The sequence below is a fragment of the Saimiri boliviensis genome, chromosome 9, assembly GCF_048565385.1.
Source record: "Saimiri boliviensis isolate mSaiBol1 chromosome 9, mSaiBol1.pri, whole genome shotgun sequence".
NCBI lineage: Eukaryota > Metazoa > Chordata > Mammalia > Primates > Cebidae > Saimiri > Saimiri boliviensis.
The window spans coordinates 78786538-78807038 of NC_133457.1; the positions used below are offsets into that span (position 1 = coordinate 78786538).

The 20501-nt window shown below is 39.9% G+C and overlaps 1 protein-coding gene across 2 annotated transcripts in view; it reads left to right on the forward strand.

Moving 5' to 3' along the window:
• Positions 1-20501, forward strand: part of DZANK1 (double zinc ribbon and ankyrin repeat domains 1) — an 80350-nt gene that overhangs the window by 5775 nt on the left and 54074 nt on the right. Inside the window, exons 3-8 of one of the 2 annotated variants that reach the window (XM_074406195.1) lie at positions 299-452; positions 6064-6178; positions 7753-7849; positions 8310-8360; positions 9128-9252; positions 14871-14956. In XM_074406195.1, the coding sequence (XP_074262296.1) occupies positions 299-452; positions 6064-6178; positions 7753-7849; positions 8310-8360; positions 9128-9252; positions 14871-14956 (628 nt within the window). The remainder of the gene's footprint in view (positions 1-298; positions 453-6063; positions 6179-7752; positions 7850-8309; positions 8361-9127; positions 9253-14870; positions 14957-20501) is intronic. The other variant, XM_003933169.4, reaches the window with a different exon arrangement.

A 20501-nucleotide genomic window follows, 5' to 3' on the forward strand; every position in this document is an offset into this window, starting at 1 on the left:
AATAGGATCTACCTCATAGGATTGTACAGATGAAATGGGTTCATTCCTGTAAAGCACAGTGCTGGTACAGAGAAGAACTGCATTATCGTTATTACTATTCATTTCCATTATGTATATATAATAACCTATAGGTCAGTTATTTAAGGAGATTAACACAATCACAACTTTAAATCTTAAATCACAACTTTAAATCTTAAATCACACACTTAAATCTTAAATATTAAACTGACCCATAGGCATTATTCAGGAACTTGCTACTTTGGTGTTAGTTATAGTTATCTTGTTTTGGATTTTTCAGACACCCCAGATGTCAACATATATTATACTCTGGATGGCAGCAAACCTGAATTTCTAAAGAGAGTTGGTTATGGTGAAAATAACACATTTAAGTATATAAAACCTATTACTCTGCCTGATGGAAAAATACAAGTTAAAGCTATCGCTGTGTCAAAGTAAGTTAAGAACACGGTGATTAATTTATAACATAATAACATTATGTTCTAATTTTATTCATTTTTTTCTATCAGAATCAGTGCTGTATTAGAAGGACACTAATGAAATTTTATTTTAATTTCAGCATACATACGTAACATTTGTATTTTACTTGCCTTTCATTGTGAAGTGCAGAAATCATAAGTAAACAGCTCAATTTTCTGGTCTTTAAATATCTGTAACACTTCATAAATATATGAAGTGTTAGATATATTCATTCTGTTTTTATTTTAAATTCCACATTGGGGTTTCAGGAAGGAAGATCCTTTCCAGGACTGGGGGCCTCTAAAGAGCTCCATCTGGCTCAGAAGAAAATGCCGTGTTTATGGAGTGGCTCTTTTATTCCCCAGATGCAGCCTACAACTACCGCCATCATTCTTGATTTCATTTTATATTTGCTTAATTGGCCTTCGAAGTTGCTGTCATTTCAACTTGTTGGGCATTAGCTACCATACTTTTCTCTTTATCCTTTTTTTTTCTTTTCTTTTCTTTTTTTTTTTTTTTTGAGACAGTTTCACTCTTGTTACCCAGGCTGGAGTGCAATGGCGCGATCTCGGCTCACCGAAACCTCCGCCTCCTGGGTTCAGGCAATTCTCCTGCCTCAGCCTCCTGAGTAGCTGGGATTACAGGCACGCACCACCATGCCCAGATAATGTTTTGTATTTTTAGTAGAGACGGGGTTTCACCACGTTGACCAGGATGGTCTCGATCTCTTGACCTTGTGATCCACCCGCCTCGGCCTCCCAAAGTGCTGGGATTACAGGCTTGAGCCACCGCGCCTGGCCTTATCCTTTTTTTTCTTACTCAATGACTTTTTCTCATTTTCAAATATAGAAACACTATTTAATTTGGAAACCTTCACCATGTGTTGTAGGAAAAAAATAACTGAAATGCTTGGCAGATCTGTGTGGCTGTGTAATAGGAATTATTTTTCCAGCAACGCAGGTTTGGCCACATTTTGGGAACATTTTAAAGCCCCAAACCAAATACAGTACCTGGCTGGCCCAGGTACTTTAAAAAGACACCAGCCCCATCCCCCCACTGGCTGAGTTACTGCATGGCTTTTTGAGGAAAGCTACACATTCCACAGCAAACACGATCGCTTTGGCATCTGAAAATTAAAACAATCAAATAAAATGAAACAAACAACCTCTTTATGCACATTATTATTATTATTTTTAAGTGGATTCTGCAAATGGAGTATGCGGACGTTATTATTCTTTTAAAATATTGGAACGTGTAGCCTTTTTTCACTTGCCAAGCCACTTCTATCAAGGTAAGTCATCTCAATTACTAAAAATTAAGAAGCTAAATACTCTGGTGGCCAAATGCTGTAACGCAGGCCTCCTTAGAAGCTGCAAGTAGTATTAAAATGAAGAAGCAATTTAATGACTGACTGTACAGTTTGAAGGAGCTAACAAGGCTTTCAAAAATGAGTAAAAAATAAGGTCATTCTTTATGCCTCTCGCCATTCTGCTCTTTGCCCACTAAGTGTCTATTCTGAAAGGTACTGTTAATGTTTCAGATGTGCTCAGCTTAGGGAAAGTATTTATATAAAAAATTTTTGAGTTTTCAACTCAAAAGGTGAATGCCTTAGCTGGTTCCCCAAGGAAGGGTCTGCTGCAGGTGGAGAAAACAACCTGGATGTTAGAGGGGTGGAACAGGTGGCTAAGAGCCAGGCTTCTACTGATGTGACCTCATGTAGGGTTGTTAAGTGTGCATTCAGGGAGCCTTGTGACCATCCAGGATTCCGGTGATCCTTGGATGGAGAAGCTTGTGATGTCTGGAAGTGTGCTAACAGGAAGGACAATTGGATCCTGAATGACAGGCCTGGGGCCAAAGGTGAACATGTAGAACATCCAGAGATGGATGCCAAGGTGAATGAGTTAAGCAAGTGGTTCATCTAAAAGATCATCTACATCTGTATCCATATTTATGAATCTGTTTAACATTAAATGGCATAGAAGTTTTAAGCTACCTTTCTAGAAGATGGAGAAAAAAATTCTTAGAAATACACAATTCATCTAAATAGTCACTACCTATCAGTGAGTGACAATATTTAGAAATAACATACTCAGCTTTCTGTGATCAGAAGACACTTGCATGTTCACTGGCTGGAGTGACTCAGAGGTGGCTGAATTTCTTTTTAAAAAATCTCTCTTTTTAAAAAAATAACAAAACCAGATTTACAGATTCATATATTTACCCCTCTAAGATCCAGGGATACTTATTAAAGATTCGAAAACTATAAGAAATATGAAATATGGATGTGTAAGAAATCTGAGCAGTTGCTAAAGAAATGCTAATGAAACAGATAATATGAATTAAAGATCAGTATGAAAATCAGTAAGGGCAAAGCAGAAAAAGAACACCGAAGAAAGAAAATGGTTGAAAATATAAAAAGTATTAAGAGACTGGGCAGATCAAATAGAAACACTGGCTGTGGGTAACCAGTGAGCCATAATCACACAGAGTATAACATAGAAAAGATGAGCTTTCAATGCAAGTGAGGAAGGGTGAGAGTTAGACACATCAAGTAAATATGCCAAGTGTGGTAATGATGACATGGCTGGCAGAGGCTGCTGAATGTCTCCCAATATCTGTTCTTCCCTTCCATAATAATACGGCCCATGATTTTTAGCTAGGCACATGGTTGCCTAGAAGATATTTCCCAGTCCCCGTTGCAGCTAGTTAAAGATGTGTCGCCAGGCTGTACCCAATGGATATATGTAGAAGTGATGTGTTCAACTTTAAGATTGCACCTTTAAAGAGAAAGGGTGGGCTTTGCTTCCAACTGGCTAGAATGTGGATGTGGTTGGCTAGTCAAGTTGGGCTATGGGGATAAATGCAATGTCATAGAAATGATGGAGTAACAAGGTAGAAACTTGATGTCATGCTCTTGTCACCATGACACCCCTGTGTCAGCCCCAGACTGCTTATCCCCTATTACTTATGTCTTGTTTAAGCCTCTGTTGTTTTGTTTGTTTGTTCATTTGCTTTTTGAGACAGGGTCTTGCTGCGTTCACCCAGACTGGAGTGTAGTGGCATGATCTTGGGTCACTGCACCTCTGGCTCCTGGGTTCAAGCGTCAGCCTCCTGAGTAGCTGGGATTACAGGTGTGCACCATGACAGCCCAGCTAGTTTTTTGTATTTTTGGTAGAGATGGGGTTTGTTATGTTGTCCAGGCTGGTCTTGAACTCCTGGCCTCCACCTGCCTTGGCCTCCCAAAGTGCTGGGATTACAGAAGTGAGCCACCATGCCCTCCTTAAAACCACTGTTGTTTTGATTCTGTGTTACAACAGCCAAGCCTGTATCTTGATAGACAAGGGATAAGTATCAAGCAAATACCTGCGGAGAACATGATCAGGAGTACAGGTCATCATCAAGACTGATAATATCAAGTGTCAGTAAGTATGTAGAGAAACTGAAACCCTCAGCTAATGCTGTTGGGAATTTAAAATGGAACAGCCACAGTTTGGCAGTTTCTAAAAATTAAACACATACCTGCCGTACAACCCAGCAATTCCACTCCTTGGTATCTATTGAAGAGAAATGAAAACATGTCCACGTAAAGACTTATATGTGAATGTTCATAGCAGCATTATCCGTAATAACCCAAACTCAGAAATAATCCAAATGACCATCAACTGGGAAGTAGACATAAAAATTGTGGTATATCCATAAAATGGAATACTACACAACAATAACAGTGAACAAGTTACAAAAACATGGATGAGCCTCAGAATAAGGAGATAAAAGGCCAGGCGCGGTGGCTCACACCTGTAATCCCAGCACTTTGGAAGGCCGAGGCGGGTGGATCACCTGAGGTCAGGAGTTTGAGACCAGGTTGGCCAATATGGTGAAGCCCCATCACTACTAAAAATACAAAAAATTAGCCAGGCATTGTGGCATGCACCTGTAATCCCAGCTACTTGGGAGGCTGAGGCAGGAAAATTGCTTGAACGTGGGAGGCAGAGGTTGCAGTGAGCAGAGATCATACCATTGCACTCTAGCCTGGGCAACAAAGTGGGACTTTGTCTCAAAGAAAAAAAAAAAAAAGAGAGATAAATAAAAAATCCAGACACATAAGATGACTACATATGTATGATTATGTTAAATTTCTAGAAAAGACAAAACTATAGAGATAGGAAACAGATCAGTGGTTGCCTGGGATAGGAGGTGGCAGCAATGAGTGACTGCACATAGGCACAGGGGAATTCTTTTGGATGATGGAAATGTCCTAAGCATTTCTACTGTGGTGGTATTCTCACAATCATGTTCATTGACTGAATCCCATTGAACCAGATACTTAAAACAGATGAATTTTATGCCATGTAAATTAGACCTCAATAAAGCTGTTAAAAAATAGAGTATAGGTGAGCTACTGGTACTACAAGAAAATCACCACTAGTTTTTAGTCATGGGCACTGCTACATTGTCTTCTCATGAAACTTAATTGCGTCAGAGACCGAGATGAATTGCGAAATATGATGAGTAAACGGAAAACGTGATAGTATTTGATGTGGTAGATAGCCTTCAAAAGTGGCCCCAGTGAACCATTATTCATGCCCCTTTGCAGCCTTTCTGCTGGTGTTGTGACTTACTTTTGACTAATAGAATGTTTCAGAAATGATGCCAAGGACTTCTGAGATCACAAGAAGTATTGTAGTTTCTGATTTGGCTTCTTGGGACAAAGACGCTGGTGGGAGTGGGTGGGGTAGCCACGTGCTAAGGAGGAAGTCTGACTACCTGAGGCTTCTGTACTGTGAGGAAGCCCAAGCTAACCACATGGGAGAGAATGGGAGGGACAGAGAGATGGAGACCGAGTGAGGGTGGTAAGTGGCGAGCTCCTAGCTGTTCCAGTTACCCCAGCCCAGGTTTTGCATATTTGAGAGAAGTTGTTTTGGACATCCAGTCCAGTTGAGTCTTCAGTTGATGCCAGCCCTTGCTAATGTCTGATGGCAGCCACGTGGAAAATCTGAAATGAGGCCTACCCAGTGGAGACCAGTGAATCCACAGATTCATGTTTTTTTTTTTTTTTTTTTTTTTTTTTTTTTTTTTGAGACGGAGTTTCGCTCTTTTTACCCAGGCTGGAGTGCAATGGCGCGATCTCAGCTCACCGCAACCTCCGCCTCCTGGGTTCAGGCAATTCTCCTGCCTCAGCCTCCTGAGTAGCTCGGATTACAGGCATGTGCCACCATGCCCAGCTACTTTTTTGTATTTTTAGTAGAGATGGGGTTTCACCATATTGACGAGGATGGTCTCGATCTCTTGACCTCGTGATCCACCCGCCTCGGCCTCCCAAAGTGCTGGGATTACAGGCTTGAGCCACCGCGCCTGGCCCAGATTCATGTTTTAAGGCACTACGTTGGGGTGGTTTGTTACATAGCAGTCAATAACCCAAAAGGAAAGAGGTAAGAAAAGAATATAGAAATTATATTTGATTTCTTCAATTTGAAATATAATAAATTTACTAGCTAAAGTACTTTAATAAAATCATCTTCAGTGTCAGCTACTTTTTAAAAATCTTTATGTAACACAGACTTTTTTTTTTTTTATGGTAATTTTCAGAGACTGCCGACAGAGTGGCATTGTGACAAAGGTGTTTCAGGTAGACTATGAACCACCAAATATAGTCTCTCCTGAAGACAATGTTGAAAATGTTCTCAAAGATTCTTCAAAACAGGCAAGTTGCGAAACTATAATCCATTCAGACTGTCACTGTATTTTTGGTTCCTCCTTTCTCAGTGGGCACATCTTGCCTTCTATTACCTTACCTCTGCTCACTGTCAGGTCCTTATCATTGAAGGCAGTTATCAACCGCCGCATGGCATCTTCACTGCTTTCCCAGCCTTTCGTCAGTCTCCTATCCACCCTGAAGATGAGACTTCCTGCTGACCATTGGGAATGTGTCTTCAGTGGCTCCCTCTTACCTACTGAAGAAAGTAGAAACCTTTAGCCTTCCGTCCAAGTGGTCAGTTTCTGCCCTTGGTCGGCCTTTCCTGCTTTGTCTGTGAACCCTCTACATATACTCCACCCAAGTGAACTGTGTGTGCTATGCCCTATCACTGCTATCCTGGCACCCAGGCTGTCTTTTATAAACTGCTTTGAGCATGTGATTACTTTGTTCCTTGTCTGTCTTGCCTACGCATTATAAGCTCCAAGGCGGCATGGTTGCTGTACTCATTGTCTTGCGCAGGGGCAGGCAGGAGAGGGTGGCGAGCGTGTATTTGTTGAATAGATGTATTGGGTAAGTAGAAGTCCTCAGTGGGCATAGAATTATTTTATGTTGAAAGGCTGGGCATGGTGGCACACACCCATAAACCAAGCACTTTGGAGGCCAAGGCGGACGGATCACCTGAGGTTGGGAGTTCAAGACCAGCCTGACCAACATGGTGAAACCTTGTCTTTAAAAAAAAAAAAAAAGAATTATTTTATGTTGAAACCTTCATCCCTAAATAGCTGCAAAGCCTCCCCACTGTGAAGATTCAACTAGATCCATCTGAGAAGGATGTGTGAAGCTTAAGTTACTGGGTATGAACATTAGTGAGATAGATTGAAGGAGCTGGGCCAGAGGATGGACTAGCCTGCAGTAAGGCAGCCAGCCCAGTGGTCTTGGTCACAGGGATGTTGTTGGGAGTGACAGAGGAAGTTTACAGAAATTTCACTTAAGCTTGACCATGAACCTGAAGTTAGAGAGGAAGTTTTGGGACCAAAGCAGCGGATGGAGGCATGGATGGGGCCCAAGTATGATCAAGGTGGGGGTCTACATGGGGCAGGGCCCACATATATCAGCAGGTGCTTAGGCTTGAATCAGATGTGAGGGACCAAGTCAATGGAAAAAGTCTGGAGAGAAGAGGGTTTAAGGACTGTGTGTGGGCAGGTGATGTGCAGAAATCCGATTTGGTCTGACCCTACTCTGCCTTTGCCCTCTGGACTTGGTGGTCCCTCTGTTGTTACCCAGACTCCCAGGATTGTCACATCCTGCCTGCATGTGCTGCTCCCCACCTCCTGTTGTGGCTGCTTCACCTGGTGAGGCCTACATCCAGATGTGCTGGTGCTGTTAACCAAGCAGCCCTGCCCAAATACAAAGTTACATGTTTCCAGAATAAAGTGAAACAGGGTTCACTTCGTAAAAAACGACCTTAAACTCTTTCAAATAACAAATGCACACCGTGACCCTGTCTCTATCGTGCAACTAAACTTTAATTCTCACACGAGAATAGTGTGGTGATTGATAGGCAATTTCTTCATTCCTAGGAATTCAAAAATGGATTTGTTGGATCAAAACTAAAGAAGAAATATAAGAACTCTGAAAATCAACGCAGCTGGAATGTTAACCTTAGGAAGTTTCCAGGTATGATGTGACAGAACAAACACAAAGTTTTATATACTGAACCCACCAAAGAGCATGTTTGTTGCATGTTTTCTTGCCAATAGAGATGTTGGAACAAGAAACACTGGGGCAGGAAAGTATGCTGTACTTTGAATTTTAATGCTGTCCTTGCTAACAGCTTTAGATGATGAAGGAGGATCAAGCAGTCCAACCAAGTCAGATTTCTTGACCCACTGCAAGGAGCCATGGGGGCATCTCACCAAACAGAGGAAAGGCTGGAGTTGCAGGGCTTGGGGGAAGGGTGGAGTTTGGGTGAAATATAAATGAAAGCAGAGTTTTGATAGGCTCAAAGTGAAGCTAGTTTGGGTATGAAGGAATCAGCATCAGGTATGGACTGGGAAGGGGACCCAGGGTTCTGTTGCTGGAAACTACACCGGTGCACAGGGAATACTATGTTCAGAAACAATTATCTCTGCACCAGGGTTGGACATTGAGGCTGCTTCTCTACGTCAAAGTGGCTTAGATCCCCCAGGTAAGAGTTGAATGTTTCGTTCTTATTGAGAATTTCAAACAGCAAAGTTTATGATAATCTGTGCTTTTAGAGAACAGGGTTTCTCAGTGAGAAAGAATAGTCATGGAAAGAGGGGGCTGTTAACAACATTACAGCTGCAGTGTGTTATTGGGAGATATATATTTCCTGCTAACCTTGCAACTGAATTGATCTGTCTGTTTTCTCAGCCTGATGTGGAATACTGTAGAATGCAGCAGGGAGGATTATCTTCTCAGTCTGGGCTTATTTTTTCTTTCTCACTTCTAATACACTGAGTGTGTGGCAGGAGCTCTTTATTTATTTATTTATTTATTTATTTTGAGACGGAGTTTCGCTCTTGTTACCCAGGCTGGAGTGCAATGGCGCGATCTCGGCTCACCGCAACCTCCGCCTCCTGGGTTCAGGCGATTCTCCTGCCTTAGCCTCCTGAGTAGCTGGGATTACAGGCACGCGCCACCATGCCCGGCTAATTTTTTGTATTTTTAGTAGAGACGGGGTTTCACCATGTTGACCAGGATGGTCTCGATCTCTTGACCTCGTGATCCACCCGCCTCGGCCTCCCAAAGTGCTGGGATTATAGGCGTGAGCCACCGCTCCCGGCCAGGAGCTCTTTATTTAATTGTTACTTCTAGGGAAGCAAAGTGATGACATTGGTTCCTTATTAAAAGGTCTCTCACTATGAAGACATCTTTGCATGATTATATATAATTGCAGATGCTCAAAGAACTATGTTTTTAATATTATTGTAGACCTCCAGGTAGGTGAAAGAACTGACCCTAAAACTTTGAAAGATCTTCGCTTCTCAGAGAGTCCACTGGAAATCCCAGCTTACGGTGAAGGATCAGGTTCTAGACCACCCACCCGTCAGTCCCAGGTAACTTCTGAGGACAATCTTTAGGGTACTCAGATACCTCCTATATTTTTAATGCTTCTTATGAAGTACTTTAAGACTGCCCCTCCCACTCTTTTGACCATCTGCCAGGCACTGTTCAGTGCTGGCAATACTGTGTTGGACAAGAAGAGTCCCTCTATTCATGGAGTTTACATTTTATTGGGCTTGGGGGCAGACAGATAATAAGTAAGTAAATAAACAGAAGATTTTAAATGGTGGTAAGAGTCATGAAGAAGATAAAATGGTAATGAGATAGAGCAGTGGTTCTCAGAGGCAATCCCCAGACCTGTAGCATCAGCATCACGTGGGAACTTATTTGAAATGCACATTCTCAGGCCTAATGAGCAAGGTGGGAGATGAGGCAGGAGGTGGCTGGGGCCAGAGCATCTAGAGCTGTGGTTCTCAAACATGGCTGCATATTAGAATCACCTGAGGAGCTTCAAACCAATCCCAAAGGGTTAGCCTCAGAAATCCTGATTTAATTGGTCTGATGTGGAGTTTGAGCGTCATTTAAAAAATAAAACAAAATCCTAAATGATTCTAATGGTCAGTTATGGTTGGGAGTCACAGATATTAGTCTGACTGTAACAAGTTTGGATTCTATTCTAATTGTAAAGGGAATCTATTTGGTAGGCAAGACATGATCCTATTTACACTTAAAAGTTTTCTGTTTGGCCACAGTATGGAGATTAGACCGTAGAAGAGAAAAGGGAGAACATCATTTAGGAGGCTTTTGTTGCAGGTGAGAAATGATGGTGGCTTGGACCAAGATTGTAGAGGTGGTCAGGATAGGAGGTGGACTTGGCTGAGGGATCATATAGATGGGAGGGAAGAGGAGGAACCAAGGATGCCTCTCAGGGTTTGTCCTGAGCATCTGGAGATGATGGTGCCATTGACAAAGCTGGAAAAGTTGAGAGAGGAGCAGGCATCCAAGGGCACATTAGACATCCGAGTCGAGGTGTTGAGTAGACTGTTGGATGTGCAAGTTCATACTGGGGAGAGGTCAGGGCTGGAGATATGGACTTGGAAATATGGAAATATTCAATATGTTGATGGTATTAGAAGCTTAGGTCTGAATGAGATCACTGGTCAAGGCTGTACAGAAAATGAAGGAAAGGAAAATGAAGAAAGTCCTCAACTTAGAGGAGGAGGAGCCTGAAAGTAGAAAGAAAGTCAAAAGAATATGTTACCATGGAAACCAAGAGATGGAAAAATTTCAAGGAGAAGGTCGTCTATGTCATATGTTACTGAAGGTTCTAATTAGATAAAGACAGACAACTGGAAATTCCCATTGGATTGGATAAGATAGAGGTGACTTATAACCTTAATAAAAGGCATATAGTGCAATCTTACTACTATAACACAGGAAAGATGCTCTTATACTAGTTGCCTACTACTACTGTTACAGTGCTTTGATTTTTCAATGTTTATAAAATCCAATTTGGACTTTTGGCACCTAAGGGCAACCCAGGAGCCCTCGTTTTCTTTCTCCTATTTGAGTCCCAAGTTTAATGTACCTGGAGTCGCATTTTCTGTATAACCACAACTGCTTCTTGTGTGCCCATGATTCCATGGCTGCTCACACTTACCATCAAGTATAAAGGAGGTAAAAAGCATGGTTTCCAAACCCAGCTGCATATCAGAATCACCCAGGGAAAATTTTAAATATGTATCAAGTCCCAGATATGCTCCCTGTAATTCTCCTAGATAGTCTGAGTCCATTAGCCTGGGGTGGAGTCCACAGATGGCTTTGCTGATCAGCCAGACTGAGAATCACTGGCCTTGAAGACCAATTATCCTTATCCCAAGGTCAAGCTCTTTCCTTTACTTCTAGACTCTAATGCCAAGGTGTAACTCAGCCTGACCTCCTAGGCTCTTCCATCTACCCATTCACTATATATTTTGGAGAACCACAAAGCCCAGGCCAGAGGACCCAACCTGGGAAAGACTGCTTGCAAGGCCCACTAAACAAAGGGCAGCCAATCTTCATAGAAGATTGCCTCTCCCAGTCTTCTGGAAAGAATGGTTCTCTGATTATCAAATGGGCTGAAGAGCACACTCAAATCCTGTGGGCAGTGCACACTGACATGACCCAAATACTGCTTCAGAGGTAAAACATATCGCTTTGAAGAATGAATGGTCTATGATAAAACACAGGAGCTATTTTAGAGAAGCAGTCTCATGTGGCCATAGTTATTTGCAATGTGTCTAGAAATATTTTCTTTGTGAATGAATATTTGGATTACCTTGCGCACTTAGTTGTTTGAGCTGTTGATTACAAGTGAAAGATAAAATAAAAATTTAAAGATTCCAAAATTTAGAATCCCCCAAAACTGGGAACAGCAAGACAAAGACCAAGTTTAGGGAATTTGACTAGAGTTCAGAAAGCCAGGAAGGCCGAGAGAAGATCACAAAACTCTTTCCTTCCACTCTTTTTCTTCATAGTGGTAAGAGAGTCTTCTCAGTATTTCAGCTGAATCTCATCTGAAGCATACTTTAGCAGATATCCTCATTAATGACACTGGTGGGTATTACCACATTTCAGCAACCCCAGGGAGACAAAATGTTTCTGAGCTTAGCATCTGGCCTGAGGGAACCTGCAGGGGTCAGGCAGCAGAGTAAATGCATGATGCAGCCGGGGTGGAGGATAAATGACAGCTGACACCTGGCCATACTGCAGGGGCATGAGAGTTGCGGGTTCTCTGACAATGTGAAATACTCCAACCAGTTAAAGGAATCACTCTACCCAGCCCCAGCCAACCATTAGCAAGAAGGACTGAAGGCTCAGTATCGCTACATCCAATGAATTTGCATGAGAAACCAGAAATCTACATCTTTATGTGTAATAACATAATTTAAAGTTTTGACAATTAGTTCAAATCTTGAAACACTATAGAAGCCAATGCCAAATAAAACTTGATGACAGGCCAGATTTGGCTAATAGAGTACCACTTTGAGACTTCTGGTCTAGGTCATGTTACTTTTTAGTTATTTTTCTTTTTGTAGAGGTGGGGATTCACTGTGTTACCCAGACTGTTTTTGAACTGGCCTCAAGCAATTCTCCTGCCTCACCCTCCCAAAGTATTGGGATTACAAACGTGAGCCACTACACCCAGCTGAGGCCATGTTAGATGTGGCACAAAAGCAATGAAAAACCTCTGACTGCTCCCTATTGCCTACAGGATAAAGTCTGAAGTCCTAAGCTGAGCACATAAACATCACAGTAGAGTAGGAGTCTAGGGGGCTCCGGTAGGCTTCAGTTGAGTACATGTACTATTAACGTGAACTTGAGCAAGTGACTCAATCTTTCCGACCCGCAGCATCCTCATCTCAAAAGTGAGGATTATATGAGCCTCTTGATATGCCCTGAGATGGACATAATATCATTTCCCTGGAATTGGTGCCAAAATGAGTGACTGAGGAAATAAATCACGAGGAAACAGCAGACGAAAGCAAACTGAAGGAGATTCTATGAATTAACTGGTCTGTTACTCTTCAAAAATGTCAAGATTGGCTGGAAACTGTGGCTCATGCCTGAAATCCCAGTGCTTTGGGAGACCAAGGTGGGAAGATTGCTTGAGGCCAGGAGTTTGAGACCAGCCCTGGGCAATATAGTGAGACCCTGTCTCAACAAAAAATAAGTTAGCCACGAGTGGTGGCACACACCTGTAGTACTAGCCACCCTGGATACTGAGGTGGGAGGATTGTTTGAGGCCAGGAATTCAAGGTTGCAGTAAGCTATGATTGTGACACTGTACTCCAGTCTGAGTGACAGGGAAAGACTCTGACTCTAAATTTTTTTAAAAGTAAAAATAAAATTATATTTATATAAACTTAAGACAGTAACTATTCTAGATTAGAGGTGATAAAATGACATGGCAACTAAATGCAATTGTGACATAGTACTGGATCAGGAAAAAAGACATAACCGTAAAGGGCATCATTGGCACAACTGATGATGTCTAAAGAAAGATCTGTGAATGAGGTAATATTATAGTACTGTATCACTATTACCTTTTCTGATTTTGATACACTGATACAAGAGGAAAACCTTGTTCTAAAGAAATGCACACTCAATTATTTAGGGCAAAAGGCCAGCATGACTGCAGCTTGTTCTCACATGCTTCAGAGAGAGAAAATCAAGGCAGATGGGGCAAAATGTTAACATAAATAATTGGCTGAGCTGGGAATACAGGAGCTGCTTGCACCATCCTTGCCACTTTTCTGGAAGTCGGAAATTACAGTGTATCAGAATGAAATGTTACACACATAAAATAAGATGCGAATAATATTACCCACCTCCTAGGGTCTTTGGGACATGTCAAGGAGACGATGGCTGTGAAATGCCGGGCACATCTGACCATTATCAGACCCTCTAAGTTTTAGCTTCTCCCCTTCACGTTCCTTCTCCAGCCTTTCTGTCCTGTTCTCCTACCACTCAGGCCTCTAGATAACAGCAAGGCACCCGAGTCTCAGGATAGGCCACTCCCCCGCCACTGTGCTTTTGCCTGTGGATCTCCTCCATTGGGAATTCCCTTTGTCCTTCTGTCCACTTGACACTTTTCTTTACTCTGCCAGGCCCTGAGATGTTACTGCCTCTGAGAAGCCCTTCTCTCCTGATGCAAATGAATGTGATTATTCCTTCCTTTAGATTCCCATGGGAGTCAACACAAAGAAGTTCTCCTGAACACATCGTGTTTCAGTGATTCTGTGTGTCCGAGAGTTCAGCTTTCTACGGGGCAGGGACCATGTAGTATTTATTTTTGACCTTTTCTGTGCACCAAGCACAGTGCCTGATACAAAGTGGATTATATCAAACATGTATTGGAGTTAAATGTTTCTGGATAACTGTAGATGCTTGTTACACATGTTTTTATAGGTGAGTCCTTTGGTTTCCTGGAGATACAATTTTTGAGAAAAATGGATACTAAAGTTTATTTATTTATTTTTCCTTATTTTTTTTTGAGACAGGGTCTCACTCTCACTGAGGCTGGAGTGCAGTGATACAGTTCAGTTTACTGCAGCCTCTGCTTCCTGGGTTCAAGAGATTTTCCTGCTTCAGCCTTCTGAGTAGCTGGGATTATAGGCACCTACCACCACAGCAGGCTAAATTTTTTTGTGTTTTTAGTAGCGATGGGGTTTACATTCTAAAATCTGGTCTTTCTGATGGTAAACTCAGGTATCTTTTATTGTAAACTCTAATTTGTAATAATATATACATATATGATTGTGAAGAGCACGTTAAATAATTTATAAATGTTAGATACTAGAGTAATAATTACATTACTCTTCATAATGATTTTTTATTTTTATAGATTAAGGGGGTGCAGGCTTGTTACATGTGTTGTGTAATGGTGAGGTTTGGGCTTCTAGGGTTCCCTTCACCCAAATAGTGAACATTGCACCCAACGGGCAATTTCTCAACCCTCACCTTTGCCCACCCTTTCCACTTTTAGAGTCTACAGTATCTATTATTCCTTTTTGTATGTCTATGTGTATTCACCCATAATGATTTTTAATGGAATTTTACTATACCATAGCCTTTACCATGTTATTTTGACTATGTATTTCTCTATATATACCTATATTCTTACTTTTAGTCCCCCAATTTTGCACACATAAGTGGCCAGAAGTGTTTGACAAGCACGGAGATAATGAGAATTCAAAGGGAGACAGACTTTCTCAAGTAAGTATCACATTCTTTTTACTCTGTCGTAAATCCTACAAAGATACATTGTGGTCAAAGAGAATTTAAAGGTAGGACAATTTTGCCCACCTCCAACTTTTTAAATTAAATGTTTACAGCAATTAAAAAGTGTAATTTTGGGAGGCCGAGGTAGGTGCATTACCCGAGGTTGGGAGTTTGAGACCAGTCTGACCAACATGGAGAAACCCTGTCTCTACTAAAAATACAAAAAGTAGCCAGGCTTGGTGGCACATGCCTGCAATCCCAGCTACTTGGGAGGCTGAGGCAGGAAAATCGCTTGAACCCAGGAGACAAAGGTTACAGTGAGCTGAGATTGCACCATTGCACTCCAGCCTGGGCAACAAGAATGAAACTACATCTCAAAAAAAAAAAAAAAAAAAGTGTAATTGACATACAATAAACTGCATGTGTATGTAAAGTTCATTTGACTCTATTTGTATATACGTAACCGTGACACTATCACAATCAAGAAAATGAGTAAGTTCATCCTTGCCAAAAATTTCCTACATTGTACCCTATTCGGTAATTCCTTCATCTCACCCCTCTTCATCACAGGCAATTATTGATCTGCTTCTTGTCACTGTAGCTTAACTTGCATGTGATTCCATATGACAATGAAGTGATTCAGTGTGTACTATTTTCTCCTGGGTTTCTTTCAATCAGCATAACTATTTTGAGAATCATTCATGCTGTTTCTTGTAACAAACATCTGTTTATTTTTATTGCTCAATAGTCCATTGTATGGATATGCTACAATTTGTTTATTCATTCACTTATTGGTGGGAATTTGTTTTATTTCCAATTTTAAGCTATTACAGATAAAGTTGCTATGAACATTTGTACGAAAGTCATTGTATGTACAAAAGTGAGCCAGTCTCATAACCTGGTCTCTAAACAAATAAATAAATTGATAAAAATTAACCAATATAATAAAATAATTTTTAAAAACCGCAAAGTCATTATATATACACATGTTTTCATTTCCTTTGGGGCAAATACCTTGAAGAGGAATATGATAGGTATATGCTTTTTTAAAGAAACTGCCAAACTCCTTTCCAAAATGATTGTTCCATTTTACATTCTCACCAGCAATATATGAGAATTCCAGTTTCTCTATATCCTTACTAACTTTTATTTTTATTTTGGGCATTCTAATGAGATGGGAACAGTACCTTATTGTGGTTTTTATTTGCATTTCCCTAGTGACTAATGATGCTGAGCCTCTTTTCATGTGCTTATTTCCATCCATGCATCTTCTTTAGTGACGTATCTGTTCAAACTTTTTGCCTTTAAAAAACGCATCATACATCTTCTTCTTATAGAGTTGTTTTCTTTAAGGATAGCTCTTTGCCCTGACATAGAGTTACACACGTCCTCCTTTGTCAGATGTTATATGGGTACATTTTAGCAAATATTTTCTCCCAGTCTTTGGCTTTTCATTTTTTTAACAGTGTTTTCAAAGAGCCAAAGTTTTTTTTTTAAATTTTGATGAAGTCCAATTTATTTGTTTTTCTTTTACATTTTATTTTTAGTTTGTCATTATTCAGAAATCTTTCCCAAACCCAAGATGTATTCCATTCACTAAGATTTCCTCCTTTGTTCTCTTCTAGAAGTTTTTTAGTTTCATCTCTTATACTTAGGTATGTGATCCATTTTTAGTTAATTTTTCATATGGCATAAGATAAGGGCTGGGGTTCATATTTTTACATATGGATATTCCAGTATTCCAGTATAATTTTTTGAAAAAATTATCTTTCCTAACTGATTACTTTTAGAATATTTGAACATTAATTGATGGTATTTGTATAGATCTAATTGTGGACTTTATATTCTTCTCCATCATTGTTTCTCTATATTTTTTTCACTACCACACTGCCTTGATTATTGCAGCTTTTTTGGGGGGGATGAATTCTCGCATTGTTGCCTGGGCTGGAGTGCAGTGGTGCGATCTCAGCTCACTCCTGGGTTCACGTGATTCTCCTGCCTCAGACGCCTGAGTAGCTGTGATTACAGGTGCACATCACCACACCCAGCTAATTTTTTGTATTTTTAGTAGAGGTGGGATTTCACTATGTTGGCCAGACTGGTCTTGAACTCCTGAACTTGTGATCTGCCCACCTCGGCCTCCCAAAGTGCTGCGATTACAGGTGTGAGCCACCATGCCTGGCCAATTATTGCAGCTTTATAATAAATCTTAAAACCAAGTAAATTGTAAATTCCTCAGCTTATTTGCTCCTATCAAAGGTATTTTGGTTATTCTAGGTCTTTTACGTTTTCAAATTTAAATATCAGCTTTTCAGTTTTTACAGAATATCTGCTGTGGTTTTAATTGAGAGTGTATTGAATCTATGTATCAATTTAGGGAATATTCACATATTAACGATATTGAGCTTTATAATGCATAAAAATTCTATATCGCACCGTTTATTTAGATCTTCTTTAATTTCTTTCACTAATATTTGTAGTTTTCAGTTCACAAGCTTTATACATCTTTTGTTCATATTTTTCACTTTTCAGCCCTCATCTTTTCACAAGCTTCATACATCTTTTATCATGTGTATCCTGCCGTAAATGCTTTTAAAATTTCACTTTCTCACAAAAAGACAAATACTGCATGATTCCACGTAAATGAAGTATCTAAAGTAATGAAACTCACAGAAAGTAGAATGGTAGTTGCCAGGGGCTGAGGGGAGGAGGAAACAGGTATAGAGTTATATACATGCAAGGTGAAAAAGTGCCAGAGATCTTTTTATAGCAATGTGTACGTAGTTAGCAATACTGTACTGTACAATTAAAAGTTGTTGAGAAGAATCTATATTATATATTATAACAGATATATTTTTTGCTACAATAAAACATTTCAACTTCTGATTATTCATTTCTAAAATATAAAATACACTTGATTTTTTCTTAGTGGCCTTATATATTGAAGTCTCATGAAATTCATTTATTCTACTAGCTTTTTATGGATTCCATAGGATTATCTACGTAGGACATTGGGTAGCCTGCAAATGAAGAGTTATCTTTTTTCCTTTCCAATATGGATCCCTTTTCTTTTTCTTTTTTTTTTCTTTTTTTTGACTTCTTGCCTTCGCTGTAATTTTGAATATAATAGTTTTGAATGGAAATGGTGAAAGTAGACACCTTTGTCTCATTCTTCTTTAAAATGATTTTTTAAATTTAATTTAATTTTGTTTGATATGGAGTCTCACTCTGTTGCCCAGTCTGGAGTGCAGTAGTGCAATTTTGGCTTGCTGCAACCTCCACCTCCCAGGTTCAAGTGATTTTCCTGCCTCAGCCTTCCAAAATAGCTGGGACTGCAGGTGTGTGCCACCACAACTAGCTAATTTTTTTATTTTATTTTATTTTTTTTCAGTAGAGACGGGGTTTCACCACATTGGCCAGGCTGGTCTCGAACTCTGACCTCAGCTGATCCGCCCACCTTAGTCTACTAAAGTGCTGGGATTATAAGTGTGACCCACCACACCCAGCCAAGCTGAGGAAATTTTGACCTGTCTGTAATTTTCTGAATGTTTTCTTTTTTAAAATCATGAATAGATATTGGATTTCATCCAAAGCATCTTTTCAATTTATTGAGAGGACAATTTTTTTCTATTCATGTGGTGAATTACAGTGATTGGTTTTCAAATGTTAAATCAACCTTACATTCCTGAAATATATCCACTTGAAGTCTTATCTATTTTATATAATGTTGAATTTGATTTGCTAAAAGGTTTTAAAGAATTTTTTTTGTCAGCATTTGCATAAAGGATGTCGGGGGATTTTCTTTTCTTGTTAATGTCTTTGTCTGGTTTTATTATCAGTATAATTCTAGCTTCATAGAATAAGTTGGGAAGTATTCTCTCTCTTTCAACTCTGAGAAAGGTTTATAAAATTGGTATTATTTCTTCCTTACATATTTAGTAGGAATTCCAAAGTGAAATGATTAGATCTGGAGTTTTCCTTCAGGAAGATGTGTTTTTCAGGAAGATTTTAAACTATATATTAAATTTCTTTAATAGATGGAAGTATATTCATATTTATTAATATTTTTTTGAGTAAATTTTACGTTTCATTTGGTCTTTTTTCAGTTTCTTTAATGAGAACACAAAGTTATTGATTTGAAGCCTTTCTTCTTTTCTAGCATAGGCATTTAGAACTGTATATTTCCCCTGAATACTGCTTTACGTGCCATCTCTAAATTTTGATATGTTGTATTTTCATTTTCATTCAGTTCAAACAGTTTCTAATTATCACTGCTATTGTGTGCAGAGGGCAATGGGTTAGTTAGAAGTGTTTTGTTAAATTTCCAAATACTAGAGGATTTTCCTTTATCTTTTGGGCCTTCTTTCCTTCCTTCTTTCCTCTCCACCTTTCTTGTTTCTTTCTTTCTTAAGCAGGGTCTTACTCTGTCACCCAGGCTGAAGGGCAGAGGCCCAATCATAGTTCACTGCAGCCTGAAACTCCTGGGTTCAAGGCATCCTCCTGCCTCAGCCTCCCAAGTAGCTGGGACTATAGGCATGTGCAACTATACCTGGCTAATTAAAAAACATTTTTTCTGGCTGGGCATGGTGACTCATGCCTGTAATCCTGGCACTTTGGGAAACCGAGATGGGAGGATCACTTGAGACCAGGAGTTTGAGACCAGCCTGGCCGACATGGTGAAACCCTGTCTCTGCTAAAAATATACACACAGAAAAAAAATTGGCTGGGCATGGTGGCACATGCCTGTAATCCCAGCTACTTGGGAGGCTGAGGCACAATAATGACTTGAACCCAGGAGGTGGAGGCTGGAGTGAGCCAAGATCATGACACTGTACTCCAGTCTAAGTGACAGAGCAAGACTCTGTCTCAAAACAAAACAAAAAACCTTACTTTTTTTTTTTTGGTAAAGAGAAGGTTCTCACCAAGTTGCCCAGGCTGGTCTTGACCTCCCGGCCTCAAGTGATCCTTCCACTTCAGTCTTCCAAATTGTTGGGATTATAGGTATGAGCCAGTGCACCTGGCTTAGTGTTTATATCAAATTTATTTACTTTTGGTCAGAAAAGATATATGATTTGATTGGTAAATGTTCTATGTGCACTTTAAAAGAATGTGTATTCTGCCAGAGTAAGTGTACTATAAATATTAGTTAGGTTAAGTTAGTTGATGGTATTGTTTAATTCTTCTCTATCTTTACTGATTTCCTCTTTATCATGTAATCAATTATTGAGAGAGTAATATTGAAATCTCTGACTGTAATTGTGAATTTGCCTATTTATTCTTGCATTTCCATTTCTATCAGTTTTTTCTTCATGTACTTTACTCTGTTACTAAGTACATAAACATTTTGGATTCTTTTGTCCTCTTGCTGAGATGACCCTTTTATCATTATGAAATAAACTTCTTTAACTCTGCTGATATTCTTTGCTCAGAAACCTACTTTTTCTGATGTTAATGTTGCAACTCCTGCTTTCTTTAGATGTGTGTGCGTGTGTATACCACCCTTCACTGAATTTATTTATGTCTCTATTTAAAGTTGGTT